General features: G+C 50.6%; 2 protein-coding genes across 2 annotated transcripts; both read right to left on the reverse strand.

Annotated features, from left to right (window-relative positions):
• Nucleotides 1-2464: 2464 nt before the first annotated feature.
• LOC137844618 (keratin, type I cytoskeletal 13-like) lies at nt 2465-7621 on the reverse strand. Its single transcript, XM_068661090.1, has 8 exons — nt 7037-7621; nt 6022-6104; nt 5300-5456; nt 4898-5059; nt 4400-4525; nt 4055-4281; nt 3597-3742; nt 2465-2817 (listed from the first exon to the last, which is right to left on the reverse strand). The coding sequence occupies exons 1-8, from the start codon at nt 7619-7621 to the stop codon at nt 2792-2794; spliced, it is 1512 nt and encodes a 503-aa protein (XP_068517191.1). The 3' UTR covers nt 2465-2791.
• A 7221-nt stretch (nt 7622-14842) lies between these two features.
• Nucleotides 14843-19258, reverse strand: LOC137844620 (keratin, type I cytoskeletal 19-like). Its single transcript, XM_068661093.1, has 6 exons — nt 17936-19258; nt 17486-17568; nt 17065-17221; nt 16818-16979; nt 16382-16507; nt 14843-16187 (listed from the first exon to the last, which is right to left on the reverse strand). Exons 1-6 carry the CDS (start codon nt 18467-18469, stop codon nt 15927-15929), a joined length of 1323 nt encoding a protein of 440 aa, XP_068517194.1. The 5' UTR covers nt 18470-19258; the 3' UTR covers nt 14843-15926.
• Nucleotides 19259-19471: the final 213 nt, after the last annotated feature.

Here is a 19471-nt window from a genome sequence, read left to right on the forward strand (position 1 = left end):
TTGTTTCCAGGGTGTTTGCTGCTGGGGAACTGTTTATCCCAAGCCACCTTCTCATGAGCTGCTTCCCAGACGCATCCCGACTCGTAGGTCCGGTGTCTTAGGAGCTGAGTCTGTAGGTCCCTGGGGGCTTTCCAGAGGCATAAGCATAACCTCAGGATCATTACAGTCCTGCAGCCTGTGTCATTAGGTCTCTTTCACCTCTCAGGAATTTAGGACAGCTCCTTTGTGAAAGTGCGTGCGTTGTTCCTGCCGGACCTTGTGCGCCGGGTGGGAAGGCCTTTGATGTGAATACAGGGAATCCGATGGAGCAGCTAGATGTCAGTAGCAGGTTGCAAGAGAAGGAGGCTCCCCGGCTGGTGGGAATCAGCTGGGGCTCCCAGAAGAAAGCAGCAAGCTTTTCTCCTTTGGGGGTAGCCTGGAGTCTCCAGCAGACTGAAAACTGGAGGCATGTCTGTAAAATGTCCTTGTATTTTTAGAGGAAGACTGGCAGATTGGGAAAGGTCAAGACCAGAAAGGGAACTTACCAAGACCAAGAAGGGGATTATCTGCCTGTCTTTGCACTGAACAAGGCAGGAGAATACAAAGGGAAAGGAACGTGGAAGGACGTCCTTCCAACTGCTCAGCTGGAGCTCTGGGAGCAACTGGGATATACGCAGAGGAGTCCGACCACTGGAAAACTTCCAGTATAACCACAATAAGTACCTCTCTCTCTGCTGGGAAGCATCTGCCAGCATATCCCTTGCTATACACGTCTACCAAGGGATTCCTGCATCAAGTCCAAGACTTTCCCTAGGACTGGAACTTGTCTTTGGAGAAGACTTGATTTAGAGTCTTGGTTTAAAAGCATCTACTGATGGCAGCTGTTCTGTGTCAGTTCGCAGTAGTTCCAGTGCTGCATTTTCTCATTTCTCTTTATTTCTTTTTATTTCTTACTATACTCTAGCCACTGGATAGTCATGGATTTAGTGTCTCATAGATAAAATCAAATAAATACCACTTACTCATCTCTCCATGCACTTCTAGAGCAGGAGACGGGCATCCTTCACCTCCCTGACATACCGATGGTGGAATTTCTTCAGCCACTTGCTGCCTGTGAGCCTTTGAGAGGACACTGGCCTGGAAGGTGTCAGGTTGTGTTAAGTCTATTTCTGTAGCAACAGAAAAATCAGTTCCTATATAAGAGGTGAGGCTAGAAAAGTGCCACACCAGATTGCACATGTGGTCCTGAAATGTTTTTGTCTCTATACCCTTTCTCCTTCTCCCCATGAGGTTGACCGCTTCGTAATCTCCAGCTTGTGACAGCAAAGGAATTACCGGGGGGGGTTGCCTTGACAAGTCACCCCATAAGTGAGTGTGACTCTGTAACAGCCACATCACAGCGCACCAGAGGTGACAGCAGCCAGTGCTTTAGCTGTAAACCTGCAGGATGGAGTGAGCGTATAAAACCAGTCGCTGCATGGTTTTCTGCTCCAACAAACAGTGTAATGCTCAAACCCCTCCAGCTCGTACTGGCTTTTAACTGAAAATTCCCCAAACGCAGACTGACCCCCGTAAGCCCGTGGCTGCACCCACCAGAAGAGCTGCGGGGCTGTTACCGAACTGCTGCCCTCGGTTTTCTGCCCAGGTCAGCCTCAGGACGCACGCACACTGCCCATCTACACCGACTCAGCACCAGCTACCTCTGCTCTTTGGGGGCAGAGGAGGGGCTGATCTTTGTCTTGCTTGTGAGGTTTAGGAAATAATGGCTGTGTGTATCGAAAGATGCTAGCTGGCTTTTTTTCTCTATCGTGTTCTCTGCTGAGCTGCACTTTTTCAGCCCCCACCCTGCCCCCTCTGGTTCTGCAGGGGGTGTGATGAGCGTAGAGCTGCTTCTGCAGCAGTTTCTGATGCTTGGGTTGAAACTGCTTGAAACAGGATGCCCGGTCAGTGACTCAGTCCCCAGGTGAGAATAGGTAGGAAATGAACTTTTTGCCACCACTCCTTTTCTCAGTGGGAAGGTTCCTATAACATGAAAGGGCTGGGGCTGAGCAGAAGCCATCTCAGCAGAAATTAAATCAGTTGTGGGACCAAGATCTGTGGGCTGGATGGTGAATTACAGCAGGCACAGCCCAGACGCGCCACCCAGGGCTGAGGCTCTCTCTGCCTGTCCCATCACTGACCTTCTGCCAGTTCTCTTTTTTCTCCTACATACTTTTCTGTAATTGTGCTTTAGCAAAGTGCCCTGTGAGAGGAACGCAGGCATCTCCCTGCAGGGGCTGCCCGGGAGGAGCTTCCCGAGCCCTTCGAGGTCCACGAGGCCGCTCTCTGGCTCCTGCTGCCAAAGCCACTTTGCTCCCCATGGAGCAGATCCCAACCATTTCTGGGGCCCCTTGTGCGTGGCTTCCCAGCTTCTGCTGGCCGGGAATGTGGTTTGCACCTGGACCGGCCCCTGCTTTGCTAAAGGAACTCAGTTTGCAGACACGGGTTTCTTGATTGCATCAGGCAGAAGCAAAGTTTTATTAGAGAAGGTTTTTCACCAGCAGGTACATGAGTGATCATAGTACTGGTTAACCCCAGTAGTAGTCATGGTGGCTGGGCACACGCAGCAATACAGACTGGAAAAAGCAAATAGCAAAATAAAGCAGAATGTGGCCCAACGCTCTGCTCATCCCTCTGACATATTGCTTAGCATCGCTGAGTAATACAGAAGGGCACGTTCCTTGCTCTTAGCAGAGGCATACAGTAAATATTCTCTCTCTTCATCCACGGCTCTGCTGCAGGGATCTCTTGTTGTATACTCTCATTTCTCTGCTTAATCACAAATCCTTCTGCAAGGCACTGGGGAGATCAAAGAAAACATCACTTTGTTTAAAGCAAGAACAGATTCTTTCCCACACTGTCACGCCGCACACATACGCAGCACGGTCATCCCACAAGCCACCTCAGCTGGAATTTCGGATAAATACCGAAAGGAGAGGCCTGGTCGCTGCCTGCCCATCGGGCAGATGTGCTCTGAGGCTGCCCTTTTACACCGGGATGCCCAAGGTGGGAGCTGCAGACCCTGCACCCCCAATAACCTGGGTGAGGGACCAGCACCAGGGGCCCCACCAGCTCGGTGCCCCTGCCCACACCCATTCTGCTGGACCAGCTGCCACCACGTTCATGTATTTTGCTTTCAGTTTGGCTGGAAGTTTCCCCCTGAAATAGTGCTAGTAATTTTCTACCAAAATCCTCATCGTTCCTACTTCTTTTTTGGTTTTCACTCCTTTCTCCTGCTCTCCCTTTGCCCTAGGTTTTGTGCTGGTTCTTTCTCTGTGTTCTCTGCCTGTCTGTGGCTTCCCTTCACTGCCTCTCTCCTTATGTCTCTCCCTCTTCCTCCTCACTTTTTGCAGTTCTCATGCTTCTGAGCAGACTGACAGCTGCTGCCTGCTTCCTGAAACCACTCGCAGCCACTCCTCTGCCTTTCCCAGTAGCTTCGCAATAAAACAATAAACACCCCCTGTAAACTGCATTAAATACCCCCTGTAAACTTCACTGGAAAGGCCTTTGTTGCTGCCTGTCCGTGTTGCACGAGGAAGGAGAGGACTGTGGAAATCTTGCCGTGTTGCAGCTCTTACCTTGTATCTCCGCAGCTGCACAAGATGGCATCTGGGAAGACGAAGTGTAAGTGTGGCTTGTTCTAATGATACCTCCTCCTCCTATTCCACCTGTTCTTGCAACTCCTCCTCCTAGCCCTGACGATTGACTGATTCCTCCTTGCTGACTGTGGGGACAAGAAAGTGACATTGAGTGAAGGGTTTGTCAGATAAATCAGAATTATGGGTTGCTCGTTGGCCCTTCTGCTCTTGATCTGTTTTCCTCTTGGGCATAAAATGGGCAGAACTGGCACAGGATAGGGAAGCAGATTATCCTCACTGCCTTCCAATCACCCCAAATAAGTGAGGAAGGGAAAGGAGCTGGAAGAAAAAGGAAAAGGAACTGGAAGAAAGCCTCCACCTGTAGCTCACTTTGAGGCTGTTTCAAGATACCCAGGACACAGGTATTGTGCCTCTTGGTGTGTCTAGAGGGTACTCACATGAGGTCCTGCTGGCCGCCCTCCAGCAGGCAGCGGTATGTATGGATCTCCTGCTCCAGGCGGCACTTGACATCCAGCAGGATCTTGTACTCTTGGTTCTGGCACTCCATTTCCGTGCGCAGGTCAGCCAGCTGCTGCTCCACGCACGTGATCTGGCTCTGGAGCTCACCAAGGTGGTTGTTGTAGCGACACTCTGTCTCAGCCAGGGATGCTTCCAGGTTGTCCCTCTGTATTAAAACGTGGCACGTTAGAAATACAGCATAGGAAACACTGTGTTTACCCACAGAGCCTTCCACCAAAGAAGAACTGTGCACCAGCTGAGCTGTGCAGCAGCACACCACCCACCTGGCTGAGCTGAGCCTGCAGATCGATTTCCAGGGCTTGCAATTGGCGTCTCAGTTCGGTGACCTGGTTGTTGCACGTCTCGACCTCCTGACCGCTTGTAATAACCTCCCGATTCACCTCCTCAATCTGCAAAGCACCAAGCGAGTGTACAGGCATTAAGGGGATGTCCCAGTGTGAGCCAGACTGAGGATTAAGGAAAGAGCAGAGGAGCTAGCGAAAAACACGGAATGGGGAGAGTTTGGGTGAAGTCTCTCATCCTAATGAAGTAAACCCTGCGTGTAATTCCTTTTCTAATAGTGCCACTGCCCAGTCCTTCACCCTCCTCATCTGCTTCGTGAAGAGCTCCTGCCTCGAGTCCTGATGGTAGGTGGCAGAGGGGCAGCATCCCCTGCGGCACTTGGTCAGCCGAAATCAGTGCCAAATGCTGTTGGTTTTGCTTAAGTTAAATAAGTGTGGAAGCATTGCCTGGAAAAGTCAAAGCTGAGTAAATTTGCTCACCTTACACTCATACCAGTCCTCAACTTCTTTGCGATTGCGTTCGATCAGTGTTTCATATTGGCACCTCATCTCCTCCAGGATCTTTCTGAGGTCTGGGCCAGGGCAGGCATTGACCTCCACGCTCACATCTCCAGTCGATTGTTTCCTCAGGCAGTTCATTTCCTGCAGAAAATCAAATCATTTTTTTTAAAAAACAAGGAAAACAACTGCAAGAACCCAGTTTCCCTGTAGGGAAGAGCAGAGCCCCCCGCAGAGCCCCTCTCTGGTGGGCATTCTCAGCTCCTGCGTGGCATGCGCCGTCTGCATCCATCACTTGCAGCAGAGGAGGAGAAACCCACCCGCAGCCAGCAGTGGCTGCAATTAGCAATTAATGCTTTTTGCACGAGAGGAGCAGGAGCCTACCTCCTCGTGGTTCTTCTTCAGGCAGCAGAGCTCCTCCCGCAGCGACTCCAGCTGTGCCTCCAGGTCAGACCTGCAGAGAGTGAGCTGATCCAGGACTTGGCGCAGGCCGTTAATGTCAGCCTCCACGCTCTGGCGAAGGGCCAGCTCCGTCTCGTACCTGGGAGTGAGAAAGGAAACAAGACAGAGCAGTCAGAGCCTGACCTCACCATCCACTCTTTTTTTTTTTTTTTTGATGTGACCGTCCATCTTTCTTGCAGTGGTTTCCTAGCAAGCCTCCCAGGACATTAGGGAAAGCAAATCCGGCTTGCTCGGTCAAAGCCTGCCCTCAATCCACTTTCTCTGGAGCTTTCTCACCGGGGTGGAGGTGTCACTCACCGCGTTTCCGTGCTCCAACAAGAAAAAACAAAAACTTCCCTTCTGCAAGGCACCGCGTGCCAGAATGGCAGCTCAGGTGAACCCGCGCCCATCCCTGTCTGCGAATCCCTGCAGCTGGCTGCTTTCTAAAAACCTCCGAGCTCCTCACAAAGCCTTGCTATTGCCCCAACCTGGAAGTGCCACCAGTGAAGGCAGCTCAGAGGCACTGGATGAGAGTTTTCCACGTAGCCTCCAGCCTGTCCTGGGCACAGGGCTCGGGGGACCTGACCGAGAGCTCCTTGCCACGAGGTTTTAGGTGGGGGCACGGTGCCAGAGGCAGGGGTGCTGCGTGCTGGGGGGGTACTCACTTCACTCGGAAGTCATCGGCTGTCATCCTGCTGTTATCGATGTTCAGAATGATCTTGTTGTTGTCTATGGTTGCGCAGACAATCTGGAAAAGAGCAGGGTTTGGTACTCAGTCCTGAAGCCTCTTCCCTGTGTCCCCAGGCTCAGGTGTGCCCAGAGCAGACCCCGAGCTCTCCCTTCTCTGATGCTGGCTACCAGGCAGCTGAGCGTGGCAGTCACAGGGACGAGTGAAGTACCGTGGAGGCATTAAAATGCTAAAACACACAGTTCAGACAGCTGGGGAATTATAATTAGTGTTGTCCAGAGCCTGCCACGATCCACCCAACCTTTTAAGTCTAAATCTCACTTTCATGGATAAGAGATACAAAAGCTTTGTTCCGAGACTTAATTATAAGTCTGCCTTATTCTGTCTGTTTCCTGGATTCTTTTCACTTTATTCCTCTTTGTGCGTTGACATCCTAGAATTTTTGCCAAATACACTTTGCAGGGAAATGTTTTTAATTTTAAATTGCATACTCAAAATGCATTCAGGCAATTCTCTCCTTGTTCTTGTTATTAATTACACGTCCAATACATCCAGTTCTCTGTGAAAGAGTAAACTTTAAATAATAAAAAAAGAAATAATTTTAAGCTGGATATCTGCAAGACTGGTGACAGCACAATATAAATTCACGTCACTCATTATTTATTTCTTGTTCAGTTGTTTTCTTGGCATACATCTGTTTGAACATGTTGGCACAGATCTAGTTCAGACTACTGAGCCAAGCAAGTTGTATTCTGTGAACCTAACACTTTCCCTTTCAAATATATCTGACGAATAAAAGCAATGGAAACAGTCCAAGCACCCAAGATTTTTACATTTCAGCTCTAGGGCATTCTACGGGCAGTCGTCTTAATGTCTGTTTACAAAAAGCATTGTACAACGAGGAAATGTTACTCTCGATAACTGCAGTAAGTTGTGAATCAACAGCATGAGAGAAGCTTACGAGGGAGAAAGCAGCCGAGAAATGGTGTTACCTGGTTTTGAAGATCTTCTATCTCTTTATAATAGCAGCTGTAGTCCCGTGGCTCACAAAAAGGGCCCTGCTTGGCGTACCACTCCCTGATTCTGCACTCCAGGTCAGCATTTTCTTGTTCCAGGCACCTCACCTTGTCCAGGTAAGAAGCCAGGCGGTCGTTAAGGTTCTGCATGGTGACCTTTTCGTCACCAGAAAGAAGAATGCCATCACCAGCAAAGCCACCTCCAACTACCCCTCCACCAAGACCGATACCAAGGCCACCTCCAATGCCACCGCCGAAGCGGGCACTGCCACCGCTGAATCCGATGCCCGGACATCCTCCGAGGACGGCGGCTCCTAAGCCACCTCCATAGTTTCCACCAACCAAGCTGCCAGTGCTCAGTCCTCCTCCGTAATTCACACCACCACAGTAGCTTCTACCAGAAAACCCTCGGCTACCACCTATCCCACAAGTCGTGTATCTTCCAGAAGAGACTGAGGAGATCCGTGCTCCTCCACCACCACCACCGCCACCAATAACACAGCTGCCACCGCTGGTCCTGCCCCTGAGCGAGCCAGTTGTCTGCTTAATACTACAACTCATTTTGAGGACAGCTGCAGATCCAACCCAAAGCCCAAAGCAAGATGCACAGCTTGATATTGAATCAGACTGCAGGTTGTTTGTTGCCGCAGATCTCTATTTATACCTTCCAAAGGGGGTGCCACCTATAGGGTGTTTCTTCTTCCCACGGGGCTGGCTAGTCTTGCTGTTTATGCCAGGAATAAATAGCCCATAGGCAGTTTCCCTCTAGAAATCCCAGTTCACAAGGAAGATACTTTACATGTCAGCAGCTTATTCCAAAAAGTAAAATAATGTTTTATGAGTCATCAGCTTTTTGTATGATGCAAACTTTACAAGAAGTCAAGAAAAAAAAGTTGCCCTAGATTATGTACAAAGAAGAAACATTGGTATTTATAACATCAAAGTCCCTTTTATCTTTTATTAATTTGTATTTATTTTATTCTTAGTCCAATAAACATTTTTGTATCACATGCTATGGTACAGTGTGTGGAATAAAAATGGGAAGTTAATATAAATTCACACTTCTGAAAAGCATGAATAATAGCGACTGTAGTAGTGAAAAGGCAAGGGATATCATGATGTAGATGTCTGCCACCTGGCACAATGAAAGACAGTAGGTCTAATACATGCTTTGCCATGAGGTTTCTTAAGTCACTCTGTCCCTGTGGGTTTAGTTCCCCATTTGTAGCTCACATTGCTCTGGTCGTGCAAGCACCAAAAAACAACTTGCTGTCATGGTCTGCGAAGAACAAGCCAACTAAATGTGGGACGTTCCTGCTTGTCCCAGACTCGGTGCAAGCTGACACGAACAAAGTACCTCTCTGAAGTTATTTTTCAGTTAAAGTAATTGTTCTCCATGCTGCCTCAATTTGTGGTGATCACAGATAAAGGAAGAGATGAAGGAAAGGGAATATCCATGAGCAATTTAGCCGGTTCCCTGGCTGGACTGTGATGAGATCCGGCAGGTCATTGCCATAACTACTAGCCAAGATTTTATCGAGCACAAAATAAAAAGGAGAAAAGTTTTCCACATGTATTAACTGAGTTTGTCGGAGCGGTACCAGGTAATGGCACAGCCTGGCCATTGCTCACAGCAGAGCAATCTCCCAAACCGGGCAAGCGATAGCCAGAGGAGCCTTCGGAGAACTGGCCCAGCCAGTGCAAGTGTCTTTCTGCGGCAGACTGCCATAATGAGAGGATATTCTGCTCTCCAGGGGACACAGGCTTCTGTTCCCTACAGCGTGCAATTCCCCGGCCACTCTTACTCACAAGCAGCCTTTGACTCGAGGACGTCCATCTACCCGGCTACAGGAGCGGCTGTGATCGGTCCCCTTTGGAGGTGAGTGTGACACCTGCCCGAGCAGCCAGCACCGGCGGGGAGAAGGGCAGAGAAAACCCCACAAGGGTGCTCGGCAGCTGCTTGGGTGCTCAGCCACTGCTCCCTTGCTGGTGGCTGGTGCTGTGCCTGCGGGTCGGAGAGGGTCCCTGAGCACACAAGGATGCGACCACCTTTTCACAAGCACGTTAGGGCTCTCTACTCTCCAGTGAGCTAATTTACTTCTTTATTTAGATCAAAAATGATAAAAGACGCCTACCCAAGGCTGGCAGCATCCTGGAATATTCATTATTCATATGGTACAGTGAAATAACTTGCTCAAGGACAGAGCTGGAGTCTCCCAGAGCTCACATTTCTAAGACCGCAGTGCCTGAAATACAAGTCCATCTTCCCCTAGAAACACATCCCCCGTGCTCCCCACACAGCCTAGACTTACCATAGTGAAAATAGGAGCAAAAAAGGAGGATAGGGAGTAAATCTGGCTTTCATCAGTCATTTTGAGGAATATAATTGAAGACAGGGTGTGGCTGTGAGAGCCTAGAAAAATTAATATAATGTCTGGATTGCTTGGAGCTTCGCTTCTGCTGTGTAGGTTTTCAGAAGTTGCCTAACAGCAGTCTGCAAAGAGCAGGGCTCTGCTCTGAGGTCGCCTTTCCCTCCCTTAAGGTTTAGGGGGACGTACTGGGGATACTGGACATCACTCCGCAGGTGGGCACAGGGCACTGCCTCACTTCATCACTTACAGGTCTTGGCCACGAAGCAAACTGGTTCACATCATTGCTCAGCCTTTTATGCACGTCCTGCCTCAAAGGTCCACAGGCTACAGGGTCACATTTACCGGTGAAGGTTAGAACCAATCCTACTGCTCTTCCAAAGGACTCGTGCTGGGGATCCAGACACATCCTTTGGAGCTTTACTGGGCTCCTGCCAGTTTCACTGGGAGATGGACATGGGGCTGGTGCAGCAAATGCACCCAGGAGCCAGTCCGTGGCCAACCAAGCTGTATTTTAGAAGCAGTTTGATGTTTGCTCCATGTGCTGGATGGCTGCCGTGGTGTTCGCTGGCAGGCAGGCAGCTTGCAGAGCCATGGGTGAGCTTCACTCCATGCCATGCAGGGCCGTGCTCTTCCTTACGACCATGACAAGGCTCCAAGCTGAGACCTCACCATGGATCAGGTGAAAATGTGCTGTTGTGTTTGCTGGCTACATGGCACTCTGTGTTCTCCAGCTGTGCGCCACCATCTTGTGCTGAAACATCCCCCAGTACCGGCTCTTTTCTCCACTAAACTAATTCCTTTTCCTCCTGCAGCTGTTATTTGTGCTCGTGTAGACCAGGAGCATAGCCTCGGGGCAGAGCACTGCGTGGAAAAGGACTGGGCAAGCCCGAGACATAAAAATGTCCCCCAAGGATTTACAACCCAGACGTGATGGAAGGAAGCAAATGGTTTCGTACAGGTGGAAGTAAAGGAAACAATGAGACTCGGTTCACCAGCAGGATTAGCAGTGCTGTCAGCACAGTGTCCGTGCAAACACTGGTAACTTCTGTGGTCATTAAAGAGAGATGTGAAAGCAGATGGGGAGGCAATGCGGGTAAATACCGACACAGGGATGGGCACTGGGGGGGCAGCAGGACAACGTTACATTTTCAAGGGATGCGATGGGTGGTGGGGTTTGGTCCTCTGGCCCCATGGCCGTCCCAGCACCCAGCCTTTTTGCCGATCGTCAGCCTGTCTCCTCCACGTTCTGCTCGCTTTGCTTATCAAAGCTGATAGTGTTGCCTTGTGTCAACTACGAGAAGGGCGTGTCTAATTTGACAACTTTGCTTTCATAAGCATTGCTTCAGTGATGTTTGTGCAACCACACTGGAATATGATTTTATCTTGTCACTTGTAATTACCATTAATGATTTGCATAATAGCCATTAGGCATCACTTATTAAATCCTTCTTTGATGTGATACTGAGCCGGCTCCAGACCTCATGCTCCCATCCTTCAAATGCAGACCACGACTTTTTTTCTGGCTAGTGACTCACTGATTTATACCACCAGGTTTAGCAAAATTCCTGTAAGGCAACCGAAAAAATTGCCACAGGGAGCTTGGTAATAGAGTGATCTTAGGTCTTAAATGCACCTCGGTGACGAAGGTGATAACTCTGTGAAAGAAACTGAAAGTTCCTTTCTTGCTGACTGTTCACATCTCCAAACTACCTCTGAACATTTGCTAGTGATGAAGTTCGGCGGAATATAGAGGTGGAGAGAGACGGATTTCTTCCTCCTGAAGCTCACAGCCTTTCCTGATTCACTTTGTGGAGAGTTTTAATTTCTTTCCAGTGCCAACAGACCATGATGGTGCCACCAGGCTTCCCAGCCTCTGCACCTCTGGAAGCACTGCTGATTTCCATGGCAAAGGAATAGAAGAGAAATTGTGTTAGGATAGGTGGGAATACTGATGGCTGCATGAGACTAGAACAACTTCACTGCTGCATGGAAAGCTGTTTCCAGCTAAAACAAGGCTAAAACAAGGTTTTAGCCTGTGGTCCCTGCTGGCAGAGCCATGGGGGTCAAACCAGAACCTGGCAGGCAGGACTGGAGTATTTCAGGTGCTTCCTGAGCTCAGGTACTGTGCAGCGGCACAACAGGCAGGTGGCCAAGGTCACAGGCCAGCCAGAGCCCCCCCTTAAGAGTTTTCTTGTTATCTTTATTTAATACTTGTACTAATATGTCTGTTTTCAGTGCACCTTCAGTATGTGGTGATACAGGCAGTTTAAATGAAATTATTCAGTGTATTGGGCTGAGAAATCTCCTGCTTGCTTATAGTAGTAATTTACTTATGTAAATACTTCTTTATAAATGTTACACAACCCAAGAAACAAAAATACAGGTTCCACAGATAGTTGCAAGGGTGTGAGTGAGACGGTGCCTGTCTGCATCTTTCATAAAACAGACTTATATAGAGAAATTATAGTTTGTACATTACACCAAAACACGGCTTAGTATTAAAAATATGTTGTGCCTGTAATCAGGTATAATTGCGTGTGCAGCGCAGTCCTTAGCTCATGGCTGATTTCCAGCATTAGGAGCTTGCCAATCTAATTGTTTTACTTCTGCCGCTTCGCTCATGTCTTAAACCTCTGGTATGTTCGCTCCTCGGGGATTTTTTCTGATGATGTTGTAATTCGCATGTGTCTGTTCTCTCCGTAGAAAAAGGTGCTGTGTCTGCCAGGGCGATCACAGCGCGTCTCATCGACCCCGTGGGCGGCGATGCCGATAGCTCCTGCTCGCCCTCCCGAGTGCTGAGGCAGCTCTCCCTCATCTCCCTGCGGCACCCACCCCTGCTCTTTTTATCCTTAGGTTCCTCTCCCGGTCTTACACCTTCAGCCTAAGTCTCTGTCTGTCCTTGACCTACTCCTCCGTGCTGGCTTTACAAGGTTTGCACAGTAAGGAAAGAGCGGGCTCTTGCAGGCTGTGCTGGCGTACTGCATCTGTGCAGGCTGTACTGCATCTTCTGTGTTTCATTTGTCATCCCTTGCTGCCTCTTCTTGTGCTGTTCCAGGTTGGAAATCGTGCAGGTTATGAAGTCTTTGGGCAGGGGAGGCACCTTTATGTTCCTGCATCGCGTTTAATGCAGCGACCTCGGAGGTGCTGCAAACAGGTTAAATAATGCTGAAGGAGTGCAGTTGGTGCTGCTGGGGCTGCAGGTACAGAACGAGCCACAGCACTGAGCGCAGAGCCTTGTCCACAAGCTCATTACAGCAATTAACCCACGGGGGTAAGAGCTGCTTCTCACTGGGCCAGTGATGGGAGAGGCCGTCCCCAAAGGGACATCTGGGGCCATCCCTCGATTGCTTCACCACTGGCCCTCCGTGGAGAGCCATCTCCGTAAAGGCACTGCTCAGAGCCGAAAGGGCAGAGCAGGAGAGATGTCACAGCAGCAGACCAGGCTTTCTGCAGAGCGAGAAAGAAAGCTGGCTACAAAAAGTCCCATCTTTGCTGAAATTTTTGCCAAGAGAATAATTAAGGCTCATCATCTCCCCTGAAGTCTTCTTGTTGGAAGCCTTCATGTTGGATTTGTGTATAAGGTTAGTCATCAAACCCCAGCCGGTGTTTGGGTAGAGAAAAGGGCTAACAGAGCTGCCTAATGAGGAGCAGAGGGGGTAAGCACCATCCGCAGCCTCTCTGATGCATTTAGGGGAAGAGAGGAGGAGAGGGCTGGATCCTGAGCCTTTGCTTGCACAAGCAGCAAAATGCAGCTGTGTTCCCAAATGTGTAATTCCTTTCTCTGTGGTAATGAAACACCACCATCTTTTTTTTTTTTTTTTTTTTTTTCCCTGCTGTTTACTGTATCTTGCTTTTAAAAAACTTCTCTCCCACATATTAATTTGTCTCTCCCTTTTATCTTCCCACATGTTGCCAGCTGGTTCTTCCTGTTTGCCCTTTTCTTGTTTAATCCATTTAGGGGTTCTTTATTTAGCATTTTCTCTTGGAAGTGTTTCCCTCTACCAGAAGGGCGTGTCAGGTCCAGCAGAACCTTGCTTTCAAAATTACTACTCGGGATTATTGGGGAAAGCTTGTTGTTCTTGATTTTATCCTGTTGCTGCACATTCACATTAATACCTCAAAGGTGTTGTGAATTACAGTCCATTATATTATATTAGCACACGCCTACTTAATGAAAACTTGGTTTTCACTCAGATGTCTCTTTCAATAGGAGATCATCAGTCGGACTGCCCTGAAACTGCTTCTCTGTGCTCTCTCCAGCCTCCCTGAATGTTTCTTTCCTTATCACCTTCGACTTCATGTCTTAGCTTACGCCTCCTCCCCTGGAGGCCAACAGCCCTTTGTGCAGCACCAGCTGCTCCCTATCCTCCACCAGCATCCCACAGCCGCTGAATTCAGCAGGAGCAGCGTGGCAAATGGGAACACTGAGTGTTTTTTCCTTTTCCCTTAAAATAACTGCTTCGTGGAAGTAGATCAAACACTTCAGAGAAGCCCTGATCTGGGTGGATTTCAAGCCAAGGCTACATTATAAATATAAGTATCTGAGTAACAGGATTTTTTAAATACTTGTATTATAAATTACTTGTAGAATTGCTTTGCAGGTTCAAGGCTGTATCAGTAGTAGCAGAGTTTTATTAGAGACAAGCTTTGGCAGCTGTTAGACGACCGACCACGAGACAGATTAGCCCACGGGTGGAGGTCCGTGGCGGGCTCCAAGCAGCGTTGCAGGAAGAAGCAGCAGGCAGAGGGGCGGCAGCACGGCAGCGGTTCTGCAGGGTCCCTTCCGACTGGTGCCATGCGCAGGACTGAGAACTGCCAGGTGGCGTTTGCCTTGCTTTTTCCAAAGGATTTGTTCTTCGAGAGACCTCCTCAGAGGGGCGTGCGGTGGGACTGGCAGGGAAGCTCTCTTGTCTGCAGTGACCTGCCAAGAGAGAGGAGGAAGCACTGCTTGTCCCGAGGTTTCCTCCACGTACCCCTTTGTCCTTTTTTTACGTTCCCCCTTCCTCTTGTACTGACATTCCTTTTCCCTCTTCTCCCTAGCTTGCTTGATCTTACGTCCTTGCTGAAAGGCTGATGACTGACTTTCCTCCCCCTGGCAGCTCTTCATTTTCATGTCGTGCTTTATTGAAACATATCTACTCCTGGTAACTCCCCAGTGACAAAACTGTTTTCTTTGCATAAATGTCCTGTGGGTGCATCCCTTCCTGCTGCTTTCTGCTGTACCTAATTAATCCCCAAGCTCTGCCACCAGCGGTCACACCCGCGATCCTGCTGTCTGACCTGCACTGCCTTTCTCCAGGAAAAAAGAAACCCTCTGCAGCTCCTCACCGCCCAGAAAACCTGGGCATCTCTTCCTCCTCTTCCCTGAGAAAATGGCTGGGCTAAAGCAGCCTCTCGTGGCCACCCTTCCAGGCTCCTGGAGGACACCTCACCTTGCCTGCTCTCCCCAGAGCCTTAGGACAGGCACGGCTGGCACAGGCTGGCTTTAAGCCCCCCGCTTCTTGCAGCCGGTGGGACTCCAGGGACTCCTCTTCCCGCTGGCCCTCTGTGGAAGGGAGACAGCTCTGGTAAGAAAAGCCCCCGTCAGTCCCACCCTGGAGAACTGCCCCGTGCCAGGCAGTTGTCCCCGTGTCCCTTCAGCCTCTGGTGGCCTCGTAGGGGGCAGAGGCACAGCTGAGGTCCCGTTTCCCCTTCGAGCCATGAGGGTCATTAGGAGCAACATTTCGCACACCTTCCATCCCCCTGTCTGTCCTGACACTCGGGACTGCCTGAGGCTCTGCGACGAGCTCTAACAATTCATTTCAGCCACTGCAACTGGCATTTTGGAACAAGAGCCGATTTTTCATGTAACTAATTTAGGACTGGAGGGCCTAGGAGAGCCCGCTTCGGGGCACTACCATTAAAATACCTTTTTCCAAACCAATGGAGCAGGTGGGTGCTCGGGCTGGTTATGTGTGTCTGCTGCTCTTTATGATATTAACAGCATGCCTCTCTCTTTCAAAATCTCCGTCAATGGGAAGCAGGGAAGAGCCAACTGCTTTGCATACAAATTAAATTTCCCCAAACTGTAATTAAAATTGTTGTGCAAAACTGAAAATGTTTAGATAATTTATTGTTTCAGTTAGTTTAACTGCCAGTCCCTAATCCTGTCAAGCAGTGGCAAAGCCAATAAAGCTCGGTTAAAATGGCAGTTTTCATAAAAGCCCTTGCCCAGCTCATGCTGAAAACCTCCCTGGAAGGTGGCGAGGTGCCACGCCGTGCCGGGTGGCAGCGGTGGGCTTGGTGGGCTCTCCAGCTACCTGCACTGCCCCAGGAGGAGAGAGTGATCTTCGGCTCGCACCCAGGACATTGAGCAAAGCCAACTCCTCAGGTGCCTCGTGATTTGCTTCCCAGCCCTGTCTGGTAACAGGTCACTACTGGTTGCTCACCGCAGCGTTGTTTTTACCCCTTGTATCTCACGTTTTCCTGTATCCCCTAGTCAAAGCCTGGAGGTTTTACTGCGTCCCGCTTTGTCTGCAGTCTGCGTACATGATGTCGTGCTGCCCGCCCTCCAGCAGGCAGTGGTAGGTCTGGATCTCCTGCTCCAGGCGGCACTTGACGTCCAGCAGGGTCTTGTACTCCTGGTTCTGGCACTCCATCTCTGCCCGTATTTCGGCCAGCCGCTGCTCCACGCAGGAGATCTGGCTCTGGAGCTCAGCAAGGTATTTGTTGTAGCGGCATTCGGTTTCTGCCAAGGAGGACTCCAGATTTTCTTTCTGAGAATGGAAACAGGAAAAAGGAACCCAGGTACGCTGCAGGCTTAGCCCACTTGGTCACAGGGTGCCGTGACTTCATGGGAGAGGTCCCACCAAAAAGCTGGATCAGGGTGTCCCAGCTGGACAACTCTGGTCGTGCGGCTTTCCAAAGGAGGTGGGGAGTCTGAGATGCAAATCGTGGTGGCATCGCTTACCATGGTGAGCTGGGCTTGCACATTGATCTCCAAGGCCTGCAGCTGGCGTCTCAGCTCAGTGACCTGTTTGTTGCTTGACTCTATCTCCTGGCTGCTTGTGATGACCTCCAGGTTCACCTCCTCCACCTGCAAAGTCAGCACAGAGCACTCCTTCCCTCACCTCGCCGCAGCATCTCAGCGAGCCGGAGGGCTTCGACCACGCTGCTTCTGCTCATGCTGCATCCACCCAAACATTTCCAAATCCCCTTTCCTCTGTGACCCACCACGCAGTGCCTCCTCTGCTGTGAGCACTGTAATTGGCAGTATAATTAACAGCAGAGCACACCCCTGGCAGGATTGCTGCCACCCAGACGTCCCCACTAAGCGGAGGTGACTTAATCTCTCGTTTTTCCCCCCGATAGGCAGAGTAGGGTAGAGCTGGGCACGTGTACAGTACCTTGCAGGCATACCACTGCTCGGTCTCTTTGCGGTTGCGCTCCATCAGCGTTTCGTACTGACACCTCAGGTCCTCCAGGATCTTCCTCAGGTCCGGGCCGGGGCAGGCGTTGACCTCCACGCTCACATCGCCCGTCGCCTGTTTCCTCAGGCAGCTCATTTCCTGCAGGGGAGACGCGCAACATCCACGCTCAGCGGGGACGTGGCTTCTTTCCGCGTGTTTCTGGAAGAGCGGGGAGGGATCTGACCTCCTCGTGGTTCGTCTTGAGACAGCACATCTCCTCGGTCAAAGCCTCGCACTGCAGCTGCAGGTCGGTCTTGCAGCTGGCCAGCTGGTCCAGGACGGGCCGTAGGTTGCAGATGTCTGCGTCCACGTTTTGCCGGAGGCCGCATTCGGTCTCGTACCTTAACCACAGGCAAAGAGGAAAGCCAGCGCGTCAGCACAGCACAGCAAGTCCTCAAGATGGGTTCATGGGGAAAAAAAATGAGGAGCAAGCTCTTCTATCGCTTCAGGCATGCTATGCCATGAGCGTTGCCAATGCTATCCGTGCCTTTCACAGAGCAATGGTGAGCCCCCAGCACTGCGTTAGGGTCTCCGTGTCACCATCGCTCGCCTGCCCGTCCACGGGCAGTGCAACCTGCTCCATCCAGCACAGGGCCTGTACTCACTTCACTCTGAAGTCGTCGGCAGTCATCCTGTTGTTGTCAATGTTCAGCAGGATTTTGTTGGTCTCCATAGCTGCACACAGGATCTGCAAAGGAAGCCAAAGGAGAGAGATTTGGGCTGGCAGGCTCTGCTGGCTCCAGAAGGCCCTGGAGGAAACATCTACCACGGTACTGCAACCCAGTCCTTCCAGAATCAATTCATATATTGGTGTTAGTAATCTGTTAAATGGCATTTCACCAGGAAAATCTGCATGCCACCTTGGTTGAGCAGCTGCAGAAACCTCAGTTCTCCATAAAAGCAGTGTGCTGCTCGCCCAAGCTGTCACACTGCATATAAGCTGTGGCTCCACGTGCACCTCCAGAGACAGATGCTGCCTCTGCCACTTCACATTGGACATCTGCATGCGAAAGCAAAGCCCCAGAAAATTATTTTCTTGAAAAGCATTGATTTACCTGGTTTTGAAGATCTTCGATTTCCTTATGAAAGCAGCTGTAGTCGCGCGGCTCGCAGCTGGGCCCTACTTTGGCGTACCACTCCCTGATCTTGCACTCGAGATCCGCGTTTTCTCCCTCCAGGAGCCGCACCTTGTCCAGGTAGGAGGCCAGGCGGTCGTTGAGGTTCTGCATGGTGGCCTTTTCATTGTTAGCGAACAGGATCCCCTCTCCGCAGCCAGCGCCAGCCCTGGCGAAGCCCCCAGCGACACCACGAGCGCACATGCCCCCGCCGCCAAATCCGATGGTGGAACAAGCCCTCGGCGCAGCTCCGAAGTTCCCACCGGCCGCGCTGCCGGCGCTCAGCGGCTTCCCAAGGAATCCCTCGCTGGAGCTGCCTCCTGAGAAGTTGCCGGCTGCAGCCACGAAGTCACAGGCGGCGTGTCTGCCCGAGGAGGCGGAGGAGACCTTTCTGCCAGCCCCAGCCGCCGAGCTGCCGGCGCTGCTCCTGACTTGGGAGCAGGCAGTGACGACCTGCCTGACGGCACAGCTCATCCTGAGAGCAGCGAGGATCCAGCCCAGAGCCCAAGGCAAGCTGCACAGATCGCCGCGGGATCAGGCTGCCATCCCTCTGTCCCCACAGCTGCCTATTTATACCCTTCCCCGTGGATGTTAGCGCTGGAGAAGGGCTGTTTATTCTTCCTCCTTGTGACCTGGCTAGTTTTCTTTCTCTCTCTTTTTTTTTTTTTTTTTTTTCCAGCCTGGAATATTTCCCCATAGGCGTTTGTCTCCAGCAATCCCACAACAGAAAGATGCTTTGGTTAACAGAAGCGTGTTTCAAAACTACATCAAAAATGGTACTTCCTGAATCATCAGGTTTGACTTGTGATGACAACCAAACAGCAGTGACACAAAAAAAAAAACGACGATACCCAAGAGTGCCCGGGGATTGAAACACGGCAATTATCCATCCCTGGCGTGGACAAGTCTGCCCGGGAAGTGAGAGCTGTGGGAAAGGTGCCCACCTCCTGCCCGACAGAGCCTGTCCGACCCCTTTACGACCCAAAGTGAGGGTGCCCATCGTGCAACTGCCTTGGGGTGCCTGGGTTTGGGGCCAGGAGAAGGTTTTTGGCTGCGCTGCCCATCCCAGAGCGCACGGCACTGGGGACCCCTGGTGCACTGGGGGCGGTCAGCTGGGTGAGATCCTGCCGGCGTCTCTGACATTGGACCTTGAGACTGGAGAGCACGTGAAAATAACACTGTGCTCGAGTGTACTGGTGGTTGCTTGGTGCTTCTCTGTCTCTTGCATGCACCCAAATACCCCCTTCCAGAGGGGACACACCAGGATATTTGCTCTGCTGCTCTTGAAGATAGACAAAATATGCAAGTATTTATCCAAAATGAAAGAGAAAATGAGATTTCCTGAGTACCAAATGTTGCAGTCAGCTACGAATATTCACTGCCAAGAGAGGACAGCCACATAAGATGCTTCATGAGATTTCTAAAACAGTAGCATAGAGAATTTTAGAAGCAGCCTGATCCCGTGTAGGTCTGACC

Source organism: Anas acuta, chromosome 25 (genome assembly GCF_963932015.1).
Source record: "Anas acuta chromosome 25, bAnaAcu1.1, whole genome shotgun sequence".
Taxonomy (NCBI): Eukaryota; Metazoa; Chordata; class Aves; order Anseriformes; family Anatidae; genus Anas; species Anas acuta.

Coding starts and splice junctions, on each gene's coding strand:
- LOC137844618 (XM_068661090.1), bottom strand. CDS start 7,621: ATGAGTTGTAGTATTAAGCAGACAACTGGCTCGCTCAGGGGCAGGACC. Junction 6,105..7,036: donor TAGAAGATCTTCAAAACCAG/GTAACACCATTT, acceptor GCTCTTTTCCAG/ATTGTCTGCGCAACCATAGA. Junction 3,743..4,054: donor GGCGGCCAGCAGGACCTCAT/GTGAGTACCCTC, acceptor TTGTCCCCACAG/TCAGCAAGGAGGAATCAGTC.
- LOC137844620 (XM_068661093.1), bottom strand. CDS start 18,469: ATGAGCTGTGCCGTCAGGCAGGTCGTCACTGCCTGCTCCCAAGTCAGG. Junction 16,980..17,064: donor TCAAGACGAACCACGAGGAG/GTCAGATCCCTC, acceptor TCTCCCCTGCAG/GAAATGAGCTGCCTGAGGAA. Junction 16,508..16,817: donor AGCAGTGGTATGCCTGCAAG/GTACTGTACACG, acceptor CTGACTTTGCAG/GTGGAGGAGGTGAACCTGGA.